Below are 23,753 nucleotides of genomic sequence, written 5' to 3'. Positions count from 1 at the left end.
AGGAGCTGACAGTTCTACATCTTGATCCAATGGCAGTAGAAGGAGGAGATTATCTTCCACAGGCAGCCAGGAGGAGGATCTTTTCTGCCCTGGGTGGAGTTTGAATGCTCAGAGCCCTCAAAGCCTGCCTACACAATGACACACTTCCTCCAAGAAGGCCACACCTCCTAATGGTGCCACTTCCCATGGCACTATTCAAACCACCACAATTAGAGCAATACATTTATATTACAAAATAGTCCTTTTTGTCCTCTGTGTTTTCTGCCTTGTATTCCACTTTATTTCCAGTTAGTATTGTTAGCTATTTTTCTTTTTATTTACACTTGTCTTTTATGGGCCTCTTTTATTTTGGACATTATTCTTTTTAAATTTTTTATTACATTTGTGTGTGGTATGTGTAATCAGGTAAAGGTCAGAAGCAGGAGTCTGTTCTTTCCTTCCACAGTATGGACCCTAGTATCAAACTCAATTCATTATGTTTAGTAGCCCTTACTGGCAAGCCATCTCACCAGCCTCATTAGACATTCCTCTTATAGACAATATATATTTATCTGTTTTGAGTTTTATGTTTGATCAAAAATATTTTAAGAAGGAGATTTAGCCCATTTATATTTATTCCTGACATTTTTGTGTTAAGTTTTCTTAAAGATTCTTTCATTATGTAAATGTTTTCATTTTTCTACCCACTTAATGGAATCTCCACTAGAGCCCTTAGCTCCACCCACTGCCCTCTGTTTCAGGCCACCATATGTAACCACAATTGTATACATAAGTAATGCTTATGATAAACTTTTCGATTACAAAGCCCAGCATTATATGTATGTTCCCATTCTTCTTAATATTGCTCATATAATTTTGAAAAATTAAGGAATCTTAGTTTATGAACATGAATAGTGGAGGGCTGCTTATTACAAAGATACTCTCTTGGCCAGGCAATGGTGGCGCACTCCTTTAATCCCAGCACTCAGGAGCCATAGGCAGGTGGATCTCCAAGTTTGAGGCTAGCCTGGACTACAAAGCAAGTTCCAGGACAGAGTGCCCCAGTCCCACATGGCATTGAACTGGGATCAGAAGACCTGGAAGAGAGAACTGGAGAACAGGGGACACAAAGAACGAGCGGCTTGTCTAGAGTCTGATCAAACCGCCAATTTTTACTTTTTCACACAGGGGTTATAAACACAAAGGCAGGATGTGAGGAAGGGGATGACGCAGGATTGTAGGTGTACAGATATCTTCTAGAACAGGCTATCGGCTGAGTGAAGGTTCAGGGAACAGGTCACTAGGACTCTGTCTATGATTCACTCATTTCTTATCCAAGCTGGTACTATCCACCACGGCTACCTATCTGCAAGGTCTATGACTATCATCCAGGCTGGTAAATCTCCACCAAGGCTGCTTGTTTACAAGATCCCATAGCCATCTGTTCAGTGTTTTTCCACAGAGAACAAGACTTTGTGTTAGCAAGCTGACTTAGGCCTATTGCTGAATTTAGGCCTTCACTGAATAAGCAAGCCTGCCCCTGACACCAGAGAAACCCTGTCTCAGACCACACGAATGCACTCACACAGTTCCTGGTTTGGTACCAAAATCAAAATTTTAAGTTAATGAATAGAAATTTTCAAGACTATAATAACCAAAGCACTTGAACATCATTTAAAAATTAATTCTTTTATTCATACCATTTCAGACTCTGGCCCTTTTGGAGGAAGAGGAAGATATAAACCAAATCACAGATTACTTCTCTTATGAACATTTCTATGTCATTTATTGTAAATTCTGGGAACTAGATGGTGATCATGACCTGTACATCAGCCAAGCTGATCTGTCTCGATACAATGACCAGGGTGAGTGATTCTATAGATACTAAGGTAAACCTATTTTTAAAATTGTATAAATTGTCTCCCCTTGTTATGAGAAATTCCCTTTCTTAAATTCTTTAAGTCTCTTTATAGGGACAATAATTTTTAAATGGGAATGTACAAAGGTAATTTTTTTTTGTTCGCTCTGTAGACCAGGCTGGCCTCAAACTCATAGAGGACTCCCTGCCTGTGCCTCTCCAGTGTTGGGGTTAAAGGTATGTGCCACTATGCCTAGCCAAAGATAATTTTTTAAACTTAGAAACCAGAGAAGAGGCTTGGAGGTAAGTAAGTAACCACAGTTTTAAAAGTGGGAAGTCGGGCTGGTGAGATGGCTCAGTGGTTAAGAGCACTGACTGCTCTTCTAGAGGTCATGAGTTCAAATCCCAGCAACTACATGGTGGCTCACAACCATCCATAATGAGATCTGATGCCCTCATATGGGTGTCTGAAGACAGCTACAGTGTACTTACACAAAATAAATAAATAAATTCTTTAAAAAAAAAAAAAAAAAGTGGGAAGTCGCCGGGCAGTGGTGGCACATGCCTTTAATCCCAGCACTTGGGAGGCAGAGGCAGGTGGATTTCTGAGTTCGAGGCCAGCCTGGTCTACAGAGTGAGTTCTAGGACAGCCAGGGCTACACAGAGAAACCCTGTCTCGAAAAACCAAAAAAAAAAAAAAAAAGTGGGAAGTCTTTGTAGTAGTATGTACCATTAAGCTGATAATTAGATAGAAATCTATTTGAAAACTTTCTCATTTAATATTTCTGTCAGTGCTAAAAATGAACTCTTCCCACCCCCTTCTACGGGTCTCACTATGTATGTTCCCTTGGCTGGCCTGGCCAATATGTAAACCAAGCTGTCCTGCCTCAGATTTCAAAGACTGGGGGCAAGAGAGAAGTCTCAGTGCTTAAGAGCACTGGCTATTCTTCTAGAGTTCGGGTCCCAGCGCCCCCCTCACAGAGCTCCCACTCTCCCCCAGCCCTTGTTGCAGAGGATCTTATAACCTCCCCGGCCTCTGAGGGCGTTTGCACTCACCTGCTCACACAGACCCACAAAGTAAATCTTTTTTTAAGGTTACTTTTTTAACTCCAGAAAGATAGTTTCTCTACATGGAAATTACATTTTCTTTTTGTTAAAAAAGAATTACCCACTGAGCTATCTTGTTGGCCCCTAATATTTAATATTCTTTTTTTAAAGCTCAATCTTTTTTAAATTATTTATTATTTATTATTATATAGTATATATATATCATTATATCATCTATATGAATATACTTTAGCTGTCTTCAGACACAAAGAGGGCATCAGATCCCATTCAGCTGGTTGTAAGCCACCATGTGGTTGCTGAGAATCAAACTCAGGACCTCTGGAAGAGTAGTCAGTGCTCTTAACCACTGATCCATCTCAACCCACTATGTAATATTCTTAACTAAGTACCAAAGTATATTGATTCATTCTCCTCTCATAAGATTATTTTTATTCTATCTTTAAATGTCTTCTGAGCAGTTTTTGAACCAGACTTGGTTATTTTAGAGATAGTAGAGAACAAATCTTTAATGTGCTAAATTTTGTTTTTGTCGTTTAGAATATGGGATGTGACAAGCCCCACTTCATGAATGATTGATTTTTGCAGTACTAGGGATTAAGCCCAGGGTCTCATATATGCTTGACAAAAGCTCTACCATTAAGCTGCAATCCGCCCTATATAGCTAGTTTTATCTGATCACCACGTTTCATAGAACTTTGCACATTTAAGAAACCGAGGTTTGGTTTGGTTTGGTCTGGTCTAGTCTAGTCTGGTCTGATTTGGATTTGAGCCAAGCACAGTAGCCCAGGCCTATAGTCACAGATCCTGAAGAAGCTGAAACAGGAGAATTTCTGTAAACCATTATTTGGAACCCAGCCTGGGCAATATAGACCCTATCTGTGAAGGGATGGTAGGGAAACCAACAGAGTTCTCTCTTATATTCTTGCATGCCAAGCAGGAACCATTAGCAAAACTCAGATGTACTTATCTGATAAACATAGTAATGCTGTTGCCTTCATCCTTCAAGTAGTCATAATCTTTCTGTCATCAATAACACAGACTACCACATTCAGAAGGGTCTCCAATCAGCCTTATTCGCTGTGCATTTCCATTAACCGTGTCTGTGAGCCAGCTTGCACATACTATGGCTCTAAAGCCTCTCTCCTATTCTTATTGCCGTCAAGTTTCTACATATTGTATTTACTAATTGGATCAAATGGTAATGATGTGGTGAAGGGGGCACTCAAAATCAACATTTTTGTCCACTCACGTAATTCAGCTTCAGACCACAGTCTTTAGTTTAAACTTTCCAAAGTTAAGACAATCTTCTAAAAAAGAAAAAGGGGCAGGAGTGCTGCCTCAGCAGTTAAGAGGACTTACTGCTCTTGCAGAGAGCACAGGCTCCTTTCCCACCACCTATATAGCAGTTCACAAATGTCTATAACTCCAGTGCCAAGGGATCTGACGTCCTCTTTTGACCTCCATGGGCAACAGACACTCATGTGATGCATGTATATACATGCAGGCAAAACACTCACACACAGAAAATAAAATTAAATTGGCTTAAAAGATGTTAGCATTAGAATTTAATATTTTTGCTGTTTTCTATATGTTTCTCTCTAGTATAAAATATTTATCCAATAAATCAAAAATCAACAAAGTACAGAGACTATTGAGGCTTTTGTATCTGGCCAGGCATGGCTATCTTGACACATGTAGTTCTAATTTTCCTAGCCAAACTGACTTGTCTTTCTGTTGACTATACCAACTCTAAGCAGAACAGATGCTGGGAGCTGCAACCCTCTATTGAATTCCTTGGTAGCCCTGAGATTTTAGTGTGCATTCCATTGCATGAGATACTTGTTAAATAACAGCTCTAGAGATCCCTTCCCTCCCCCTCTCCTCTTTTCTCATTTCTTTCCCTTCTTCCCGCTCTCCCTGCCCCCTCTCCTTTTGGCTATTTTGAATTTTAAAGGTATACTGCTATATATTTGCTAGGGTCTGTCATCAAAAACCAACATACTATTTGAAGATATAATTGTTACTGGGGATGCAGCTCAGTAGTAGGTTGGCTGCCTAGCATGTTCAAACCCCAGTAGAACCAATAACAACAACAAGGACAACAAAAGCATTCATTGATGAAGTTTCTTTTAAATGTTATATCTTAGACTCTTATAGAATGGGAATATAAGAAAAGTATGTTTATAGTATATCTTGGTAGCTGCTTGGAAGCATTCTCCATTTTACTTTGTGCAGTTCCTGTAACAATGTAAAATGAAACAATCAGTTTCCCCTGAATTTAATTCTAGGATAAAATTTGTCTTGTTTTAGAAGAAAATTTATCTTGTTTTATTGAACAACAAAATCAATACAAATTCTGTGTATTTTTGTCTTAGTTTTCAGAATGTTCAGAATTAACTTAGAACCCAACTATATAAATAACTAAACAGATGGTTGATAGTTTAAACCTACCTCATTCTTCCAAAAAGTATAAATTATGTGTAAGAAAGAATTTAGGATCTGGGTAGACAAAATTCCTGCACAAATGAGGGTAGGGCCCCCAAGGTCCCACCCTTGACAGAGGAGATTCTGGTAGTTGATCATTACTGAGGGAGGAAGACTCACTTTCCTATAGCTGTTTTGCCAGTAGTAGTTTATCCATGCCCCAGTGGAAGCCCCACATACATGTGCATATGAGAAGTACTAATTTGGGGGAAAAATGAAAAGGACACCATGGTTGGGAGAGAGACAGGATAAAAGACACTTGGAGTTATAGAGTGGTAATGGTAGGTGGATAGTTTCATAATGCAATGTATAAAGGTATGAAGTTCTCAATGAATAAATTTTAATATACTAATTTTAAAAAACTTAGAGCTTAAGGATGTGCTTGGCTAGCACATACAGGCCCAGGTTTGATTCCCAGTACCACATACACTGTGTACAGTGGTGCCCACCTATAACCCCAGCACTCATTAGCAGGAGGGCCAGAAGTTCAAGGTCATTCTCAGTTATATAGCAAGAGGAGTTCACCATGGGATACCTAAAACCTCATCTCAAAGACAAGGAATCAAAGAGAAGGAAGGAAGGAAGGAAGGAAGGAAGGAAGGAAGGAAGGAAGGAAGGAAAGAAGGAAGGAAAAGAGAAGAGAAAAGAATTTAACTACTGATATTCTTGCTGTGGAAGATTAATATGGTTTAGCTTTAGCAAATGAAAACAAAATTTTTAGGAATATTTCTAACTAATTCTTATTTATATTTAGCTTCATCAAGTAGAATTATTGAAAGAATATTTTCTGGAGCAGTGACAAGGTATGAAAATTTAAATTTTGAATTTTATTTTGTGGGCTAGCAAAAAAACTCATAGAAAAATGAAACAGCTTGTATTTCAAAATGAACTATACTATTGTAATAATCTTATTTTAGCAAAGCTTTCTGCATAATTTGGCAGGGCTGCTAAGTTATATCTAAAAACCTTACACTTGTGCCTTAATAAAAGACAGTAATTCAATAATATTAATCCAGTGTGGCTAGATGGTGGTGGCACATGCCTTTAATCTCAGCACTCAGGAGGTAGAAGCAGGCAGATCTCTGTGAGTTTAGGCCAACCTAGTCTACAGAGAGAGTTCCAGGACAGCCAGAGCTACCCAAAGAAATCCTATCTCAAAAAGAAAAAAAAAAAAAAAAAGAACCAAGAAAACATTTGTCCAGAGTCTAAATATAAGTAACAATATCTTATGCCATTGATTACCAAATGGGAAACCAGGGCCAGACCTAGTGCATGGGCCTGTAACCCCCAGACACTTAGTAGTAGGCTGAGGCAGAAGGTTCACATACTGAAGCTTTCTTGGGCCGCAGAGTCAATTCAGAGCCTGCCTAGGCAATTTAAGACTTTGTGTCAAAAAACTAAAAGTAAGCTGGGCATGGCACCACAAGCCTTTAATCCCAGCATTTGGGATTATAAACTTGAGGCAGGTGGATCTGTGAGATCAAGGTCAGCCTGGTTTGTATATTGAGTTCCAGCTATCAAAGGCTACATATTGAAACCCCGTCTAACAAAAATTATGTAAATAACAAATTAAAAGTAAAAAAAGGATAAGAATGTAACTCAGTGGTAGAGTGCTGCCTGTGTTGTTAGGCTTTAAGGTCAAACTCTAACACCATAAAAGCAACAGGATTTTTTTTTTCTTAATTTAGGCAAATGTCTTCCAGTTTCACCTTGTAGGCTCTTAAAAATGAGATAGGCCTCAAAGGGGTTGCACTTCTGAACTTTCTTTCTTTTTTTTTTTTTTTTTAATTAAATTTCTAAAGAGTGGTGTTACTTAATTTCTTAATTGCTTAGGAAATTTTATAACCATGTGTTTTCTTCAGAGGAAAAACTGTACAAAAAGAGGGAAGAATGAGCTATGCAGATTTTGTTTGGTTTTTGATTTCTGAGGAAGACAAACGGAATCCTACCAGGTAAAATTTTGTTGTCAAGATATAAACATATGCACAAAGCTTGGAAAGAACATGGTATATACTTGTAAACTGACCCATCTAGCCATAGGAGGATGTGTCAGACTGTGTCTGTCCTGGAGGAGCTCAGTCTAGGGAAGGAGAGGCACAGAATCTATGGTCATGGGGTAGAAAGGAAAGGCTGCTGCACACCTAAATGTAAAGTGAGCATGCTTCTCCCAGCAGTGAGAAATATAATTGGTATTTATATTAAGTGTGGAGTAAATTTTGCACATTTAGTTCTTTTATAATCTGTACTAGTTCTGTAGTAAATTAAAGAAGGAAGGAAAAGCAAATTGTGGGACTAGAAAGATGGCTCCATGGATAAGGCCATCCCATGCAAGCTGGAGGACCAGAATTCAGGAAGTCTCCAGCACTTACATAAAAGCCGAGGTCTGAGGACCCCGCCTATCATTCTAATGTCCAGTAGACACAGGCAGAGAGTGTGCTTAGGGCAGTAGTGCGGCTAGACAGACTAGTTCAATCACTGAGACATGTTAATAAGAGGGAGAGCGCTTGGGAAAGACACCTAACAGGAACCTCTGACCTCTACATGCTTATCAAATGTGTACTTTCACTTACACATATACATATAAACACGCCAAAGAAGCAACAGCAGCAGCAGCAACAGACTGACTAGTATGTAAGATTATAATCTCATGCTCCCAGTTGAAATTACCATTCCCATTCCTTAGCACTCTCAGATATGCCTTATTTTGTAATGTGAAATTACATATTTATTTCCACTACTGTCTCCTGCTTAGGCCAAAGATCTAGGTCCCTCTCAAAAGGACCTCTTGCCTGTAAAATAATGTCCTATACATAGTGAGGCATTCCTTGATTTAGATTTGGGTTCAAAATTATTGAAAAGGCTAGAGAGATGGCTCAGCAGTTAAGAGCACTGCCTGTTCTTCCAGATGATTGGGATTAGATTCCAAGCACCCACAAGGCAGCTCACAACTCTCTGTAACTTCTAGCCTCTGGAGCAATGGTTCTCAACCTGTGGGTCATAGCTCCTTTGGGGGTTACATATCAGATATCCTGCATATGAGATATTTATATTACAATTCATAATAGTAGCAAAATTATAGTTGGGAAGTATCAACAAAATAATTTTATGGTTGGGGGTCACCACAGTATGAGGAACTGTATTAAAGGGTCACAGCATTAGGAAGTTTGAGAACCATTGTTCTAAAGGAACCAGGCACACATGTGGTACATACACATACATGCAGGCAAAATATCCAAACACCAAGTTAATTAAAATTTTAAGTTATTGAAATGTTTAGTATTATGTTCATAAATAATTGAAATAGAAAAATAAGCCATTTTTTAGGACAGCTGCATTTTAAAATAACTGCCATTCTAAATACAGTGATTTGTAATCTATCTTAGATAACTTAGAGAACATGAATGAAGTATACATGTGGGTACAAGTGTGTGAACATGAGTCCACAGGTCAGCCTCTAATGGTAGGCCTTAGGAGCCAGCTACTTGTTTTTCAGATAGGAGCTGTCACATTGGACCTGGGTTTGTCAGTTAAGCTAGCCTGGCTGACCTGAAAGCTCCAGAGACCATCTGTCTCCATCTCCCTAGCACTAGGACTGCAGCACATGCCACCACGCCTGGCTGTGTTCATGTGTTCATGTGTTCATGGGTTATCGAGAGCCACGGTAAGTCCTCAGGCTTACATTCTATAGACTGAATCATCTCCCCAGTCTGATTCTCACATGCAGGAAGAAAAAAAATAGATAGATAGATAGATAGATAGATAGATAGAGAGAGAGAGAGAGAGAGAGAGAGAGAGAGAGAGAGAGAGAGAGAGAGAATATGAATGAATGAATGAATGAATGAATGAATGAATGAGAATCTGTTACCCAGGAGGCTGATCTAGGAGGAAGCTTTGGCTCAAGGCACTCCCTACCTCACTCCCTGACAAGATGTGTCACATACACTACTGTGCCCAACATTGGATTAAACCTTAATTGTGATACTCTAAATTTTCTACTAAATCTTCTCCTAAATTGCCTCTAGTAGTTATAGTTGAATAGTTTGGATATCTACTAATTTTTTAAGGGATATACATTTAAAATTCTAGGTTAAAGGAGGTTGAGGGTTTTTGTTTTATTTGTTTTGTTTTTGTTTTTAATGGCATTAGGTAAACCAGGCATATCCTACCATCAATAATGAATCTACCAACCATGAAGCTTAACAAGGAAATAGAGGCTGTAGATGATACCATAAGCACTAGCCAAAACTATAGCTTTCTAGATATCACAGACAGCTATACAGTGTTTCATTCAAAAGCATTTGAAAGAAGGAGTGTAATACAGACAAAAAGTTATCCTCAATAAATATTTTTCAACTGAAGTTAGGGACAGGGAATGTAGCTCAGTCTGTAGAATACTTACCGAGCACAGATGAAGCGCTGGGGTCTGTCCCTGGCACTACCCCAAACAGGTAGAATGCATTCTTAGACATTATATACTATGCATTCAGGAGGTTAGGTAGGAGTATCAAAAGTTAAGGTCATCCTTTCCCCATACCAAGTTCAAGGACAAACTGGACTATATAAAATTATATATATATATATAGTATAATATATATACTTTGAAAGGCACAGGGGGGAGGGTCTGGATAAGATGGTAGCTTAGAAATCATATCTAAGGAGAGGGGATAGCACACACTTTTAATCCCAGCATTTGGGAGGCAAAAGCAGTAGGATCTCTTAAGTTTGAGGCCAGCCTGGTCTACACAGCAAGCTCCAGGATAGCCTGGAATATAGAGAGACCCTATATCAAAGAATAAAAAAGCCATATCTAAGGGAGGAAAACAAAAGGAATAAGAATGTTGTATCACACAACCAACTGCTCCCTAACTCACTTGTCAGTACATGAGTGAACTCCCATAACCAGTCCTGCTCCCCACTGCCACAACAAAGGACAGCAAGCATAGCCATGCAGTCCAGCCTTAAGGGCATCTTAAGGCTATCTACTACAGAATCTGTATCATAATGGAGAAACACCATGTCATATATAAAGGCAGGCCTATCAGTGCCAGTAGCCAGCCTGGCCTGGAATGGTTTGAAGCAGGACACAGCATTGGACACACAGCATTAGACATAGAAGTATCTTTAAAGACTGATGGCCTCTGGCCTTCTAGCTCTCTTAACTGTACTGAATGCTTTCTGATAGCTTCTAAAAAGTCCTAAAAACTTTCTTGCTTATTCTATGGTTAAAAACCACTGGCTTGGGCGATTAACACCTGTTGTGTAGCAGTGGGGAATTAAGTAAAGAATTTACTGCTATCACTCCCTTCTCTGTCCAGGCAGTCAGAAGTCTCTTTGGCTAGACTAGTTAACTCTTTGTGAACCAGAGAGGAGGAAAAGGAAAAGATGTTTTATACAGGCAGATATGTACAGACACATATACATTCATACACACATTTACACATTCACATTTTTGTTGGGCCCAACTACCAGAGTGGTTGAGTCTTATACACTCCACAAGTATTCATGCATGCTTACATACATACACATATATCTACACACATGTCTACAGACAAACAGATATACACATTTGGATGGATGGATGGGGCAGAGCTCCCCAAGCCAAACCATTCAACCAACAATTTTATTTATTTTCTCTAACCTTTTTATACATTCTTAGACAAAAAGTTCTTTAGAAAATTACCTCAGAGATAAAATGTTACATAAAAAGTGAGTTACAGAAGGATGTTGATATTAAGTTCAAAGCAGTGTTTCATTCTAATATGTTCAGTAAAAGTTCAAAGCAACAGTTTTTATATGGCCTTGCCTTATCATAGTGCACACCTGTGGCTATATCCTTGGACCTAAGTGTTTTTCCTTGAACAAAAATTTATTCCAAGTCTATTTCTCTTTTTAGTTTAATTATGAAAGTTCATTATATTTCTTATTAGGCAGCCTTTACTCACTATTAAGAAGAGTGAACACATTCTATTCTTGATTCTAACTTTATTGCATCTTTTTAGAAAACAACTAAGACCATCTCTTAAAACTTTCTTCCTGCCGGGCAGTGGTGGTACACTCCTTTAATCCCAGCACATGGGAAGCAGAGGCAGGCAGATTTCTGAGTTCGAGGCCAGCCTGGTCTACAGAGTAAGTTCCAGGACAGCCAGGTCTATACAAAGAAACCCTGTCTTGAAAAACGAAACAAAAAAACTTTCTTCCTAAGATTATTGAATCAAATCAGGAATTCTATAGAATCATTAATTCATCTAAACAGCATTAATTCATGAAAGTTCATCTTTATGTTGATCTGCAAGAAATCTGACCAATAGGGTGGGCTAATGCCCAGGGATTATTATATTAATTTAATAATGAGAGTAAAGGCAGTCAACTGCAAGAAATAGTCCTGAGATGAAGTCTCTTTGGAACCTTGCCATCAAGCTCACCCATCACAGATCATGTAAAAACAGTGGGCCACCTCCAGAAGGCCACCTGCTAGCCTTAGCCTATCCTAGATGGCTCCTGACACATCAGAACATCAAATCATTTCCCAATAAACAAAGAAGTTCTGAACAGCCACAGCTGCCAACCCAGACTACTGTTCCCAGCAAAACTAACTGTCATGAGTGATGGCAAATGACCGTCCATGATAAAAGTAGGCTAAAGGAAGAACTAGGCCAGCCCTGCAGAGGACACTAGGAGGGATTCTTCAGACTTAGGAGAATATTAAACACGCCAGAGAGGCTACAGGGGAAAACATGCTAGAAAGTAGATAATGCAAATGAAGTTTAGGAAAAGCTAAACCTACAAAACAAATTGATACACACTTTGCAGTGGTAGCTATGAATATTAATAGCTTCAATTTCTCAATCAAAAGACACAGACTAACAAATTGGATCAACACAAGATCCATCTGTTTATTGCCTCCAAGAAACACATTCACTATCAAAAATAAACACTGTCTTGGGGTTAACAGTTTGAAAAAGGTATTCGAAGCAAAGGAAACTAGGAAACAAGCAGATATACCTATTCTAATGTCTGACAGAATAGACTTCAAACACTAACTAGCCAGAAAAAAAAGATTACTAGATATTAGTTAAGGGAACAATTTATCAAGAAGAAATTACAATCTAATCATATAGCCAGTGAACACAAGTGTACCCAGTTTCATAAATATTAGTAAATATGAGTGTCAGAGGAGATGGCTCAGCACTTAAAAGTATATGCTTCTCTTGTAGAAGATCTAGGTTTGGTTCCAAGCTCCCATGTGGTGGATCACAACCATCCTTAATTACAATTACAGGGGACCTGACATCTTTCTAGCCTCCAAAGGGATCAAACACACACAGGTACATATGTATGCATGCAGGCAAAACGCTCATACATATAAAATAAAAATAAAACCACTTTAAGATAATTTACAGATAGAACAAATACTACTAGATAAAGTTAAATGATATCATGAACTAAATTTTCCTAACAGATATCTATAAAACATTCCATCCCAGAATTACAGAATATATATTCTTCTCAATAGCTTATGGTACTTTGTCAATAGTAGATTATATATTACTACATAAGGCAATTCTCAATAGATACTGGAAAATTCAAATAACTTTTTATATTCTATAAGAAAATCAACATCAAGAGAAACTACCAAAAAAATCTTAATATTAAACATTACCCTATTGGATGATGAGAGAATCATTGAAAAAATAAAGAAGGAAACTAAAAAATGTCCTGGAATTGGATGAAAATGAGAGTCCAACATACCAAAACCACGAGATGCAAAAGCTAGTCCAAGAAAAGACCAAGTGCCTAAAATTAAAGAGAAAAAAATCTAAGACCTTTGAAAAGCAAGAACAAACCAAACCCAAAAGCAGTAGATAAAACATAAACCATCAAGATTAGGGCAGGAATAATGACGAACACATAAAAACATACAAAAAAAAAAATGGATGAAACAAAGAATTAGTTCTTTGGAAAGAGAAACAATATTGATTGAAGAAACCCTAACCAACAGAAAGAGAGAAAACCAGAACAATATTAGAGATGAAAAAGGACACATTATAACAGATACTGTTGGTTCAGAAAATTATAAAGGGATGCTTTTAAATATATAAGATTTTTTTTTACTCCACTAAGTAGGAAAATCTAAAAGAAGTATGTAAATGTAAGTGTGTAGATGTATACACACACCACCTATTTAAAACCAAGATGTATAATATAAACACCTATGCTAAACAACAAGACTGACTCAATTAAAAAATAATACAACCACCAACAAAAAGTAGCCCAGGTACTGAAGCTAGAGATGGCTCACAAGTTAAGAACACATACTGTTCTTGCAGAAGACCTGAGTTCAATTCCTAGCACCCATGTCAGGCAGTTCACAATTACCTGTACCTCCAGCTCCAGAGGATCCAATGTTTCTAACTTCCATGGACTCCTGCACTTACATGTAGATATCCCAATACAAACACACACAATTAAACACTTAGTTTTTGAAAATATGTACTTGAAAATTTATATAGCTCAGGTCCAGATGGATTCACTGAAAGAAAAATTGTACCAGACCTTTAAAGAACTAATACCAATCGTTCTGAAATTATTCTATAAAAATAGAAAAAGAAAGAATACGTAAAGCTCTTCTTGTAAAGTCAGTATTATGCTGGTACCAAAGTCAAATAAAAATGCACACATAAAGAAAATTTTAATCTATTTGTTGTGGCACATGTCTTTAATCCCAGCACTCCAAAGGCAGGTAGATCTGTTAGTCTCATCCAGCCTGGTCTGTACGTACACACCATGATTGACTTTGACTTCATTATAGAGATGTGGGGTGGTTCAGTATATGTAAATCAATAAATGTAATACATCATATAAATGGACTCAGTAAACTGAGAAATGACTGGGGTCAGGTGAGCCATGCATTCTCTGAGTAACACCAACTATCACAAAACAATGGGGAATTTCAGTGCTTTTATTAGGTTAAGGAAAGGGGTGTCAGGGTTGGCTAGTTTTAGTATGAGGAGGCTATAGCCAAGCAGTCTCAGACTGTAAACATCCAAAAGCAGGGCACTGCAATTCTAGTCTTTACACACACTGGCCAATCATTTGTGAACACTCATACTTGCAAACATTATCAACATCCACACTTAGACCACAGGAAGGCATTGCCAACTCTAATCCTGACCCATATCGGGAAGGCTTTGCCAGTTTTCCATGGATATGGGGCACTGATCCTTGACAGGGCCATGCCTATGTTAAATGACACACATTCCACTCAGTGTTTCACCCAATCTTTATGCATTCACTCAGCCCTTCCTCTACTCCCCAAATAGATTATATGGCTATCCTGCCAGAAGCAATCTATAGATTCAAAATACAATCCCAATAAAAATTTCAGTTTATCACAGAAATAGAAAAGGCACCTTTAAAATTCGTATGGAAGCACAAAAAATACTGGATGGTTAAAGCAATCCTAAACTAAAAAATAAATAAATAAAAACAGTGCTGCTTTGTCCTCTGAGAGGCTCCACCCAGCAGCTGACTCAGACTAAACAGTGGGTGGAGCTTGGGGACGCTTATGGAAGAGTAAGAGGGAGGATTTCAGGGGCTCTGAAGGAGATAGGAACTCCACAGGAAGACCAAACAGAGTCAACTAACTTGGACCCTCGGGGCTTTCAAAGTCTGAACCACAAAGTATATACACCGACTGGACCTAGGCCTTCCAGCACATATGTAGCAGATGTGCAGCTTGGTCTTCATGTGGGTCCTGAACAACTGGAACAGGGGGTATCCCAAAAGCTGTTGTCTGTCTGTGGGATATGTTCTTCTAGCTGGGCTGCCTTTTTTCTTTGATTGAAAATGGTTTTTTTCATTCAGTGCATTCTGATTATGGTTCCCTCCCCTCCCATCCAAATCCACACAGACAGGCATCTAAGCTAATGAGATAAAAACAAACTAATCGGGATAGTACAAAACAAACAAAACCAGAGGAGCCTAAGAAGAAGCCTCAAGAACACATACAGACTCGCACACACACATTTGCACACAGACAATACCCATAAAAACAAATCCAGAAGCCATAAGATATACACAAGGGACCTGTAAGAGGTTGGAGCCCTGACAAAGTATTGTAAGACAAACTCCAAATCTGCCATTGAGTTAATTTTGTGTTAGTCACGGGCATGGAGCCTGCCCTTAAGTGGATTCATATCACATGTAAGAGTTAAAATCCTAGTAGATCACATATAGAAGCTACAATGTAAGGCCCCCTCAAAATAAAATAAACATAAAAAGCTAAAGGAAAAGCACTACTGAGCTTTCATTTTAACTACTGAGCCATGCTACTAAATTAGAAGTTGGGAACCTTTATGTATCTGATATCTGAGCCAGGAAAGATTTCAAGTACCTGCTATCCAGTGACTCAGGAGAGTCACTTGACCCAAGAGTTGGAGGCCATCTTAGATGACATAGTATGAATGTATTTTAAATAAATTAAAATTTTAGAAAGGAAAAATGAAATATTTTCAAAATTTATTATTTATATTCAAAATATAATCATATTCAAAATATTATGAATAGTTCAGTTTGATCCTTAGAATTCATGTTTAAAAAACAAAAAGTCAGTCATGGCACACACTGGCAATCCCAGTACTAGGGAGAGGAGACAGGTGAATCTCTGGGGCTCGCCAGTTAACTAGCATAGGCTATTTGGCTAATGAAAGGCCCCGTCTGTGGAGAAGCAGTTGTGGAAGAGGACCAATGTTGATCTCTCCCCTCCACACGCATGCACGCGCACAGACAGACAGACTGACTGGCTGACTTACCTGCTTTAACTTTTTTTTTTTTAAATACTACTAGATAATGTGCCATGTCAAAGGATGGGAGAAATGTGAGATCCAAAAGAGACAATAGTGAAAGGAACTTCAAGATGAAATTGTGAACCAGGCATAGAGACAAAACAGATCATAGGAAATTAAGTCAGAAGGAATCAAAGGAAATTTCAAGAAAATTCAATTGTTAAAATACCTGCTGTAATTGAATGTGGATCCAAACAACCAGTGGCAATTTACGGGATAATGCAGTAACAAGGGCATGGGAAACAAAGCAAATGAGACATCAAGGGAACATACTGTTATTAACTCTGAATAATGAACAGTTTCACTGTATTAAGTAAATGGAAATAATAAAGGCCAAAATATCATCTGTTGGTAAAATCAGTACACAATTCTTGAAATACAAAAATAGAGACAAATATGGGCATTTGCTCTGAAAATACAAGATAAAAAGCAGAATAATTAGCTTTTGGAAGTGACTGATTCTGGAATTTAAAAACAGAAGGCAGAAGGGGCCTACCACTGGTTTTTGTTTTTTTTTTTTAATTATTATATTTTGGTCGTGAACCTATCTTTTAATGGCTGAGCCATCACTCCAGGCCTCCATTGTTTTTTTCTAATAAATCTTTATAAACTAGGCATAATCAGAAGACACGTGTAATTTACTTTAAGAGAACCTCTACCAGGCTAATGCTGATGTGCATGTTTTACCTCCTAGCATTGAGTACTGGTTCCGCTGCATGGATGTGGATGGAGACGGCATACTTTCCATGTATGAACTAGAATACTTCTATGAAGAGCAGTGTGAACGGATGGAAGCCATGGGCATTGAGCCCTTGCCGTTCCATGATCTGTTGTGCCAGATGCTTGATTTGGTGAAACCAGCTAGTGATGGTAAGGCCAACGGAGCAGCAGTTTACACTGTTCTTCCTTCAACAGAATGAACACAGATTTCTGTAGTGTCCTGATGTATTTAGCATTACATAGTCGCCTTCATAGGCTTCCCAACTACAGAAGAATTTAGTTTCTCTCTCTTTTGACAATGAATGTCAACTCCACTATTTAAGAACTAGAACGCCAGGCGGTGGTGGCACACGCCTTTAATCCCAGCACTTGGGAGGCAGAGGCAGGCGGATTTCTGAGTTCGAGGCCAGCCTGGTCTACAGAGTGAGCTCCAGGACAGCCAGGGCTACACAGAGAAACCCTGTCTCAAAAAAACAAACAAACAAACAAACAAAAAAGAACTAGAACTTTCCATAAATAAAAGAAATACATTAGTGACTAGGGTGTGGGGAGGTGGGGGGACGTCTTGAAGAAACTACAGTTCTTTGCTGGGGTTAGGGGTTGGATAATGTTACACTGTTGACGGTGATATATCATGAGTGCATTTTAAAGCCACTGACATGTACAAGTTAAATATTACTCACCTTTTTTAAAATATGATTTATAGCCCAGCAGTGGTTGGCGCACGCCTTTAATCCCAGCACTTGGGAGGCAGAGGCAGGAGGATTTCTGAGTTTGAGGCCAGCCTGGTCTACAGAGTGAGTTCCAGGACAGCCAGAATTACACAGAAACCCTGTCTCAAAAAACAAAAAAAAAAAAAAAACAAAACAAAAACAAAAACAAAAGTGATTTATAACAAAATAAACATATAGTTTTCAACATCAGTGAGTTTTTTCTTTTGTCACAGAGCTGCCAGTGAGGTTTACAGGGTACACTTGTCTTTCCATAGGCAGAATAACTCTGCGAGATCTGAAGAGGTGCAGAATGGCTCACATCTTCTATGACACTTTCTTTAACCTGGAGAAATATTTGGACCATGAACAAAGAGATCCTTTTGCAGTCCAGAAGGTAACATTGAAACTGAACTCTTGGCTGGAGGACCAAAGACCATAGGCTGCATATTAAATGGTCTGTGCATATAGGGCTCTCTGTATTTAAAGAGCTACTAAATACTAAAATACTTGATCAAATATGAAAAGGGACAATAAAGTCTGAAGCAGAAGGGAGGGGAGAGGAAAAGGGATTATCTGAGTTCAAGCCTAGCAAGCTCCAGGATAGCCAGAGCTATGTAGAAAGACCCTGCCTCCAAATGAATTAATAAATAAGAATACATCCCATCCCACAAGCAGTCTTACAGTTTAGGTAATCCCCATCTCTAAGTCCTTGCTATCTAGTGGGCTATATTGATTGCTGTAGGTAGTTGCATACCCTTAGAAATTAGTTTCAAAAAAGTAGGTTTGAAAAAAATATATCAGCTACACTGACCTCGGTTTAATTGTGCTATGCACTTCCAAGAGAGTGTGGTAAATAGATTTGCCCTTCTAAGTGATAGCAGAGCTCTGTAACAGACAACTGCCCTTCTAAGTGATAGCAGAGCTCTGTAACAGACAACTGCAGATAATGTAACACTCCGAGCATTAGTTATTCCTGTGTATGGCTGTCAATTTTAAATGTTGTTCTGCATGAAAATAGAGACAAGCTTCTTTGTCATGAGCAAACGTCTGTTAGCTCATCAATAAACCCTGAATGGAAAGAGAACAGACTTCATATAGTTGTCCTCTGATCTCCACACATGCAGACGCGCACACACACACACACACACACACACTCAGATCATGAAGGCACATACATAAAACATAAGTTTCTTTTTATTTTTAAGAATCATGGAGCCAGAGAGATGGCTCAGAGATTAAGAGTACTTGCTGCTCTTACAGAGGATCTAGGTTCAGTTCCCAGCACCCACATAGTGACTCACATCTGTCTAATTCCAGCGCCCCCTTCTGACTTCTACAAATGCTAAAAATATACATGATTCACAAATTAATTTTTTTAAAGAGAGAATCATGACCAAAAACATGAAACTGCTTAGCACACATAATTCTGTAATTTCAGAGGCAGATTACTGTGGGAATATTGCCTTGGCCCCTCTTTTACTGTATTGGAATACTTTTCAGATAGGTTTTCAGCAATATACACTTATGATATTTATACCATAAATATACCTACTTCCAGTTTCTGCCTTTATTCTGATTCCTCCTTTTAATCAGGATGTTGAAAATGATGGCCCTGAGCCCTCTGACTGGGACAGATTTGCTGCTGAGGAGTATGAGGCTCTGGTGACTGAGGAATCTGCCCAGGTTCAGCTCCAGGAAGGGTGAGTGCATCTCTTTGATTCTCCCAGGACTCTAGCAGGCCTGCCCATGTCAGAAATGCTAAAACTACCATTAAAAAAATCCTTCTCTTTTTTTTTTTTTTTTTTTTTTTAATTTTAAATAACATAAAAACAATGTATCCAGCTAAGCATTCTTAGCTTGGATGAGCATATCCCAGTAGTCCTCTCTTACAATCCTCGCTGTTTTCCTGACATTCTCATGTCCCATTGACTTCAATAAGTCACACCTTTCATAGACTCCAAGATCACTGAGAACAACTCTGTAATAGTCAGTCACCCCAGCTATAGACTTGAACCTCACCTAAATAATAAATGGACCACATGTTAAATTAACCTTTATCAGGAAGAGTCAAAGGGAAATTCCATGTATGGATCATGCTAAGAAAGAAAACTCCAAAAATTTTACTACTTGGGACATTTGAGTAACTGTATCATTTATTGGCTTTTCCATTACTTTCTATTACTTCTTTAGAAATTCTAATATTTTTCTTAGTATTTGTTGGGAATACAAACATGCTATACTACATCTAATGTATGAGAGTTACAGAGCTCTAAATTCAGGTCTTCATATTTCAGGGGAAATGCCATTTTCTTAACCTGTAACAACTCATATTTTTATAGCTTTATAATAGTCTACTGTGTATATCATATATGCATACTGTAATATTGTACTGTTGTGTTACTACTTTATACTCTTTTAATTGATATTATATTTTTAACATTTCACTGTTACAAATTATAGTGTTTGTGGAATCATCCAATATACATGTCATTTAATATATAGGATGAATTCTTAGAACACAGCAAATAGAAAAGTGTATCCAAACTAGGTGGTTGTCAAGAGTCTATGAAGAGATAAAAGGATGTTATCTAAGCCAAGCAATGATGGATACAGACCCTCAAACTGAGCAACAGTTTCCATGTCTTGACCTAAAGGGAAAGGACATCAAACACCAGAGCCAAAAAAACTAGCTTTGTGAAAGGGCCCTGACAGGATTTACAATTTGCCAAACTAGAAAACTCACCTGTGAACAAGCTACTAGAAACACACATGCCACTCTCTTCATATCCTCAGCAACTGGTGATGGCAGCTCTTGACTTCCAGAAGACCAGGGAGCTCCCTGATTTGTCCATCAGGCCAGCCTCCTGGAGCACACGGAGAAAGGAAGGATAAACAGGAAATATCCAGTCCAGTAGATGATGTATAAGTCCTCCAAGAGGCTGTACCTTGTGCTACCTTTCCCTAAGCTGCCTCCCCTTCCCCTCCCCCAGCCCTACTGTCAAGGCACTGAGTCCAGCTGACCTTGATCTTGTCCTCCACCCTGACTCCAGCACTGGGGTGATGAGGATGTATTACTATACCTAGACCATGGTGTCTTCAGGACCTTTTTAAATCTGGAGGGTTTTCTTTATTTAGCCAAAAACCTAAGGTTTCATATGTGAAGTTCTTTTTTAATAAAAGATGGCCTGAGTAGGCAGGGTCAGAAGCCAAGTGTATCCAGAGGATACTAATAATAACTGATGACATTGTGGCTTGTCACTTGACTGGAATGAAGCAATGATTAAAGGTCTGATTTGCCTCTTCTGTAGGGAAGTTTTGTTTCTTTGTTTTCCACTTTTTAAAAAATTGTTTATATTCCAAATGTTGCCCCCCTTCCTGGTCCCCCCTCCCCAAGTTCTTCACCCTACCCCCTCTCTCCCTTGCTTCTGAGAGGTGTTCCCCCTCTCACCCACCCACCCCCATCTCACCCCAGCCAGCATCCCTGTTCTCTGTGGCATCAAGTTTCTACAGGATTAAGCACATCCTCTCCCACTGAAGCCAGACAAGACAGTGCTCTGCTACATATATGCCAGGGGCCATGGACCAGCCCATGTGTGCTCTTTAGTTGGTGGCTTAGTGTCTGGGAGCTCCTAGGGGTCGGGATTAGTTGACACTGTTGGTCTTCCTATGGGGTTGCCATCCCCTTCAGTTCCTTCAGTCCTTCCCCTAACTCTTCCAGAGGGCTCCCCAACCTCAGTCCAATGGTTGACTGTATGTCCATCTGTCTGAGTCAGCTGCTGGTAGAGTTTCTCAGAGGACAGCCATGCTAGGCTCTGCAAGCACAACATGGAATCAGTAATAGTGTTGGAGCCTGCTCATGGGATGCATCCCAAGTTGGGCCAGTCATTGGGTGGCCTTTCCTTCAGTCTATGCTTCATTTTTGTCCCTGCTTTTCCTTTAGACAGGAAAAATTCTGAGTCAGAAATTTTGAAGATGAGTAGGTGGCCCCATGCCTCAACTGGAGGCCATGTTTATCTACTGGAGATGGTCTCTTCAGATTACATCCCCACTGCTGGGCATTTTGACTTAGGTCACCCCATTAAGTCCTGGGAGCCTCTCACATCCCAGGTCTCTGGGACTTTCTAGAGGTTCATCCTGCCCCAACCCCTACCCCACACTGCTGCGTATGTCCATCCATTCATTCTCCTAGTGTTCTGGCCTTCTCTCCTGTCTCCTCCCATACCTGATCCTGCCCCCCTTTCCCCTGTACCTACTGTCTCCCACCTACTTTTCTCCCTCCTTCTGCCTCTTGTGATTATTTTGTTCTCTCTTCTAAGTGGAATTGAAGCATCCACACTTGGGCTTTCCTTGCTAAACTTCTTATGGTCTGTGAGTCGTATCATGGGTATTCTGTACTTTTTTGGTTACTATCCACTTATCAGTGAGTACATACCATGTATGTCCTTTTGGGTCTTAGGTTACCTCGCACAGGATGATATTTTTTAGTTCCATCCATTTGCCTGCAAAATTCATGATGTCCTCATTTTTAATAGCTGAATAGTATCTCATTGTGTAGATGAACCACATTTTATATATCCATTCTTCAGTTGAGGGACATCTAAGTCGTTTCCAGTTTCTGAATAAGGCTGCTATGAACATAGTAGAGCACCTGTCCTTGTGATATGGTGGACCATCTTTTGGGTATATGCCCAGGAGTGATATAGCTAGGTCTTCAGGTAGAACTATTTCCAGTTTTCTGAGGAACCCCCAGACTGATTTCCAGAGTGGTTGTATCAGCTTGCAGTCCCACCAGCAATGGAGGAGTGTTCCTCTTTCTCCGCATCCTTGGCAGCATCTGCTGTTTCTTGAGTTTTTGATCTTAGCCATTCTGGTAGGTGTAAGGTAGAATCTCAGGGTCGTTTTGGTTTGCATTTCCCTGATGACTAAGGATGATGAACATTTAAGTGCTTCTTAGCCATTCAAGAGATTCCTCTATTGAGAATTCTGTTTAGCTCTATACCCCATTTGTTAATTGGGTTATTTGGGTTTTTTTGGAGTCTAACTTCTTGAGTTCTTTATATATTTTGGATATTAGCCCTCTATCAGAAGTAGGGTTAGTGAAGATCTTTTCCCAATATGTAGATTTCCGTTTTGTACTATCGACAGTGTCCTTTCCCTTACAGAAGCTTTTCAGTTTCATGAGGTCCCATTTGTCAATTGTCGGTTAAAACCTGAGCCACTGATGTTCTCTTCAGGAAATATTCCCCTGTGCCAATGCATTCAAGGCTATTACCCACTTTCTTCTATTAGATTCAGTGTATCTGGTTTTATGTGGAGGTCTTGATTCACTTGGACTTGAGATCTGTACAAGGTGATAAATATGGATCAGTTTCCATTCTTCTACATGCAGAATGCAGGTTAGACCAGCACCATTTATTGAAGGTGCTTTCCTTTTTCCTCTGTATGGTTTTGGCTTCTTTGTCAACGATCAAGTGTCCATAGGTGTGTTGGTTTACTTCTGAGTCTTCAGTTCTATTCCACTGACCAACCTTTCTGTCTCTATGTCAATATCATGCAGTTTATATCAGTATTGCTCTATAGTATAGCTGGAGGTCATGGATGGTGATTACCCCAGAAGTGGAAATAGTCAAACTCAAGACCGAAATCAACCAATTCTAAAGATAAAAAGAATCAACAAAACAGAGCTAGGCCCACCCCCACTTAGCTGCTGAGGCTTGAACTTGGGCGCTGGTGCTGACCACAAGGAAAATTAGGCTTTGGTTTCTGACAGCTGCAGAAGGGCAAAGGCAGGGAGAGATCTACCAAGCAGAGGACTCCTGGCTCTCAGTTACCGGGTCTCTTACGAACATTTCAAATAACTAGGGCAGATGTTGACCTTGGCTCGCCTACCTGTGCCCAGGTGAGGCTTATAAAGACAGTTAACTCTTTAAAAATGAGCTGATTCTTTGAGAAAATCAACAAGCTAGAAAAACCTTTAGCCAAACTAAAGGACACAGACACTGTATCCAAATTAACAAAATGAGAAGTGAAAAGGGAGACATAACAACAGAAACCGAGGAAATTCAAAAAATCATCAGATGCTACTAC

General features: G+C 39.2%; 1 protein-coding gene across 5 annotated transcripts in view; it reads left to right on the top strand.

The window, feature by feature from the left end:
- The window catches only part of Ppp2r3a (protein phosphatase 2 regulatory subunit B''alpha), a 136,159-nt gene that overhangs the window by 100,330 nt on the left and 12,076 nt on the right, over nt 1–23,753 (top strand). For 4 of the 5 annotated variants that reach the window (XM_076918040.1, XM_034484018.2, XM_076918041.1 and 1 more), the window contains 6 exons: nt 1,688–1,844; nt 6,144–6,192; nt 7,252–7,341; nt 16,928–17,103; nt 17,942–18,060; nt 19,260–19,366. In XM_076918040.1, the coding sequence (XP_076774155.1) occupies nt 1,688–1,844; nt 6,144–6,192; nt 7,252–7,341; nt 16,928–17,103; nt 17,942–18,060; nt 19,260–19,366 (698 nt within the window). Of the gene's footprint in view, nt 1–1,687; nt 1,845–6,143; nt 6,193–7,251; nt 7,342–16,927; nt 17,104–17,941; nt 18,061–19,259; nt 19,367–20,459; nt 20,970–23,753 lie in introns of those variants that run through there. The other variant, XM_076918042.1, reaches the window with a different exon arrangement.

This window comes from Arvicanthis niloticus, chromosome 21 (genome assembly GCF_011762505.2).
Source record: "Arvicanthis niloticus isolate mArvNil1 chromosome 21, mArvNil1.pat.X, whole genome shotgun sequence".
Classification (NCBI taxonomy): domain Eukaryota; kingdom Metazoa; phylum Chordata; class Mammalia; order Rodentia; family Muridae; genus Arvicanthis; species Arvicanthis niloticus.
This window is presented reverse-complemented; position numbering and strand designations above follow the sequence as displayed.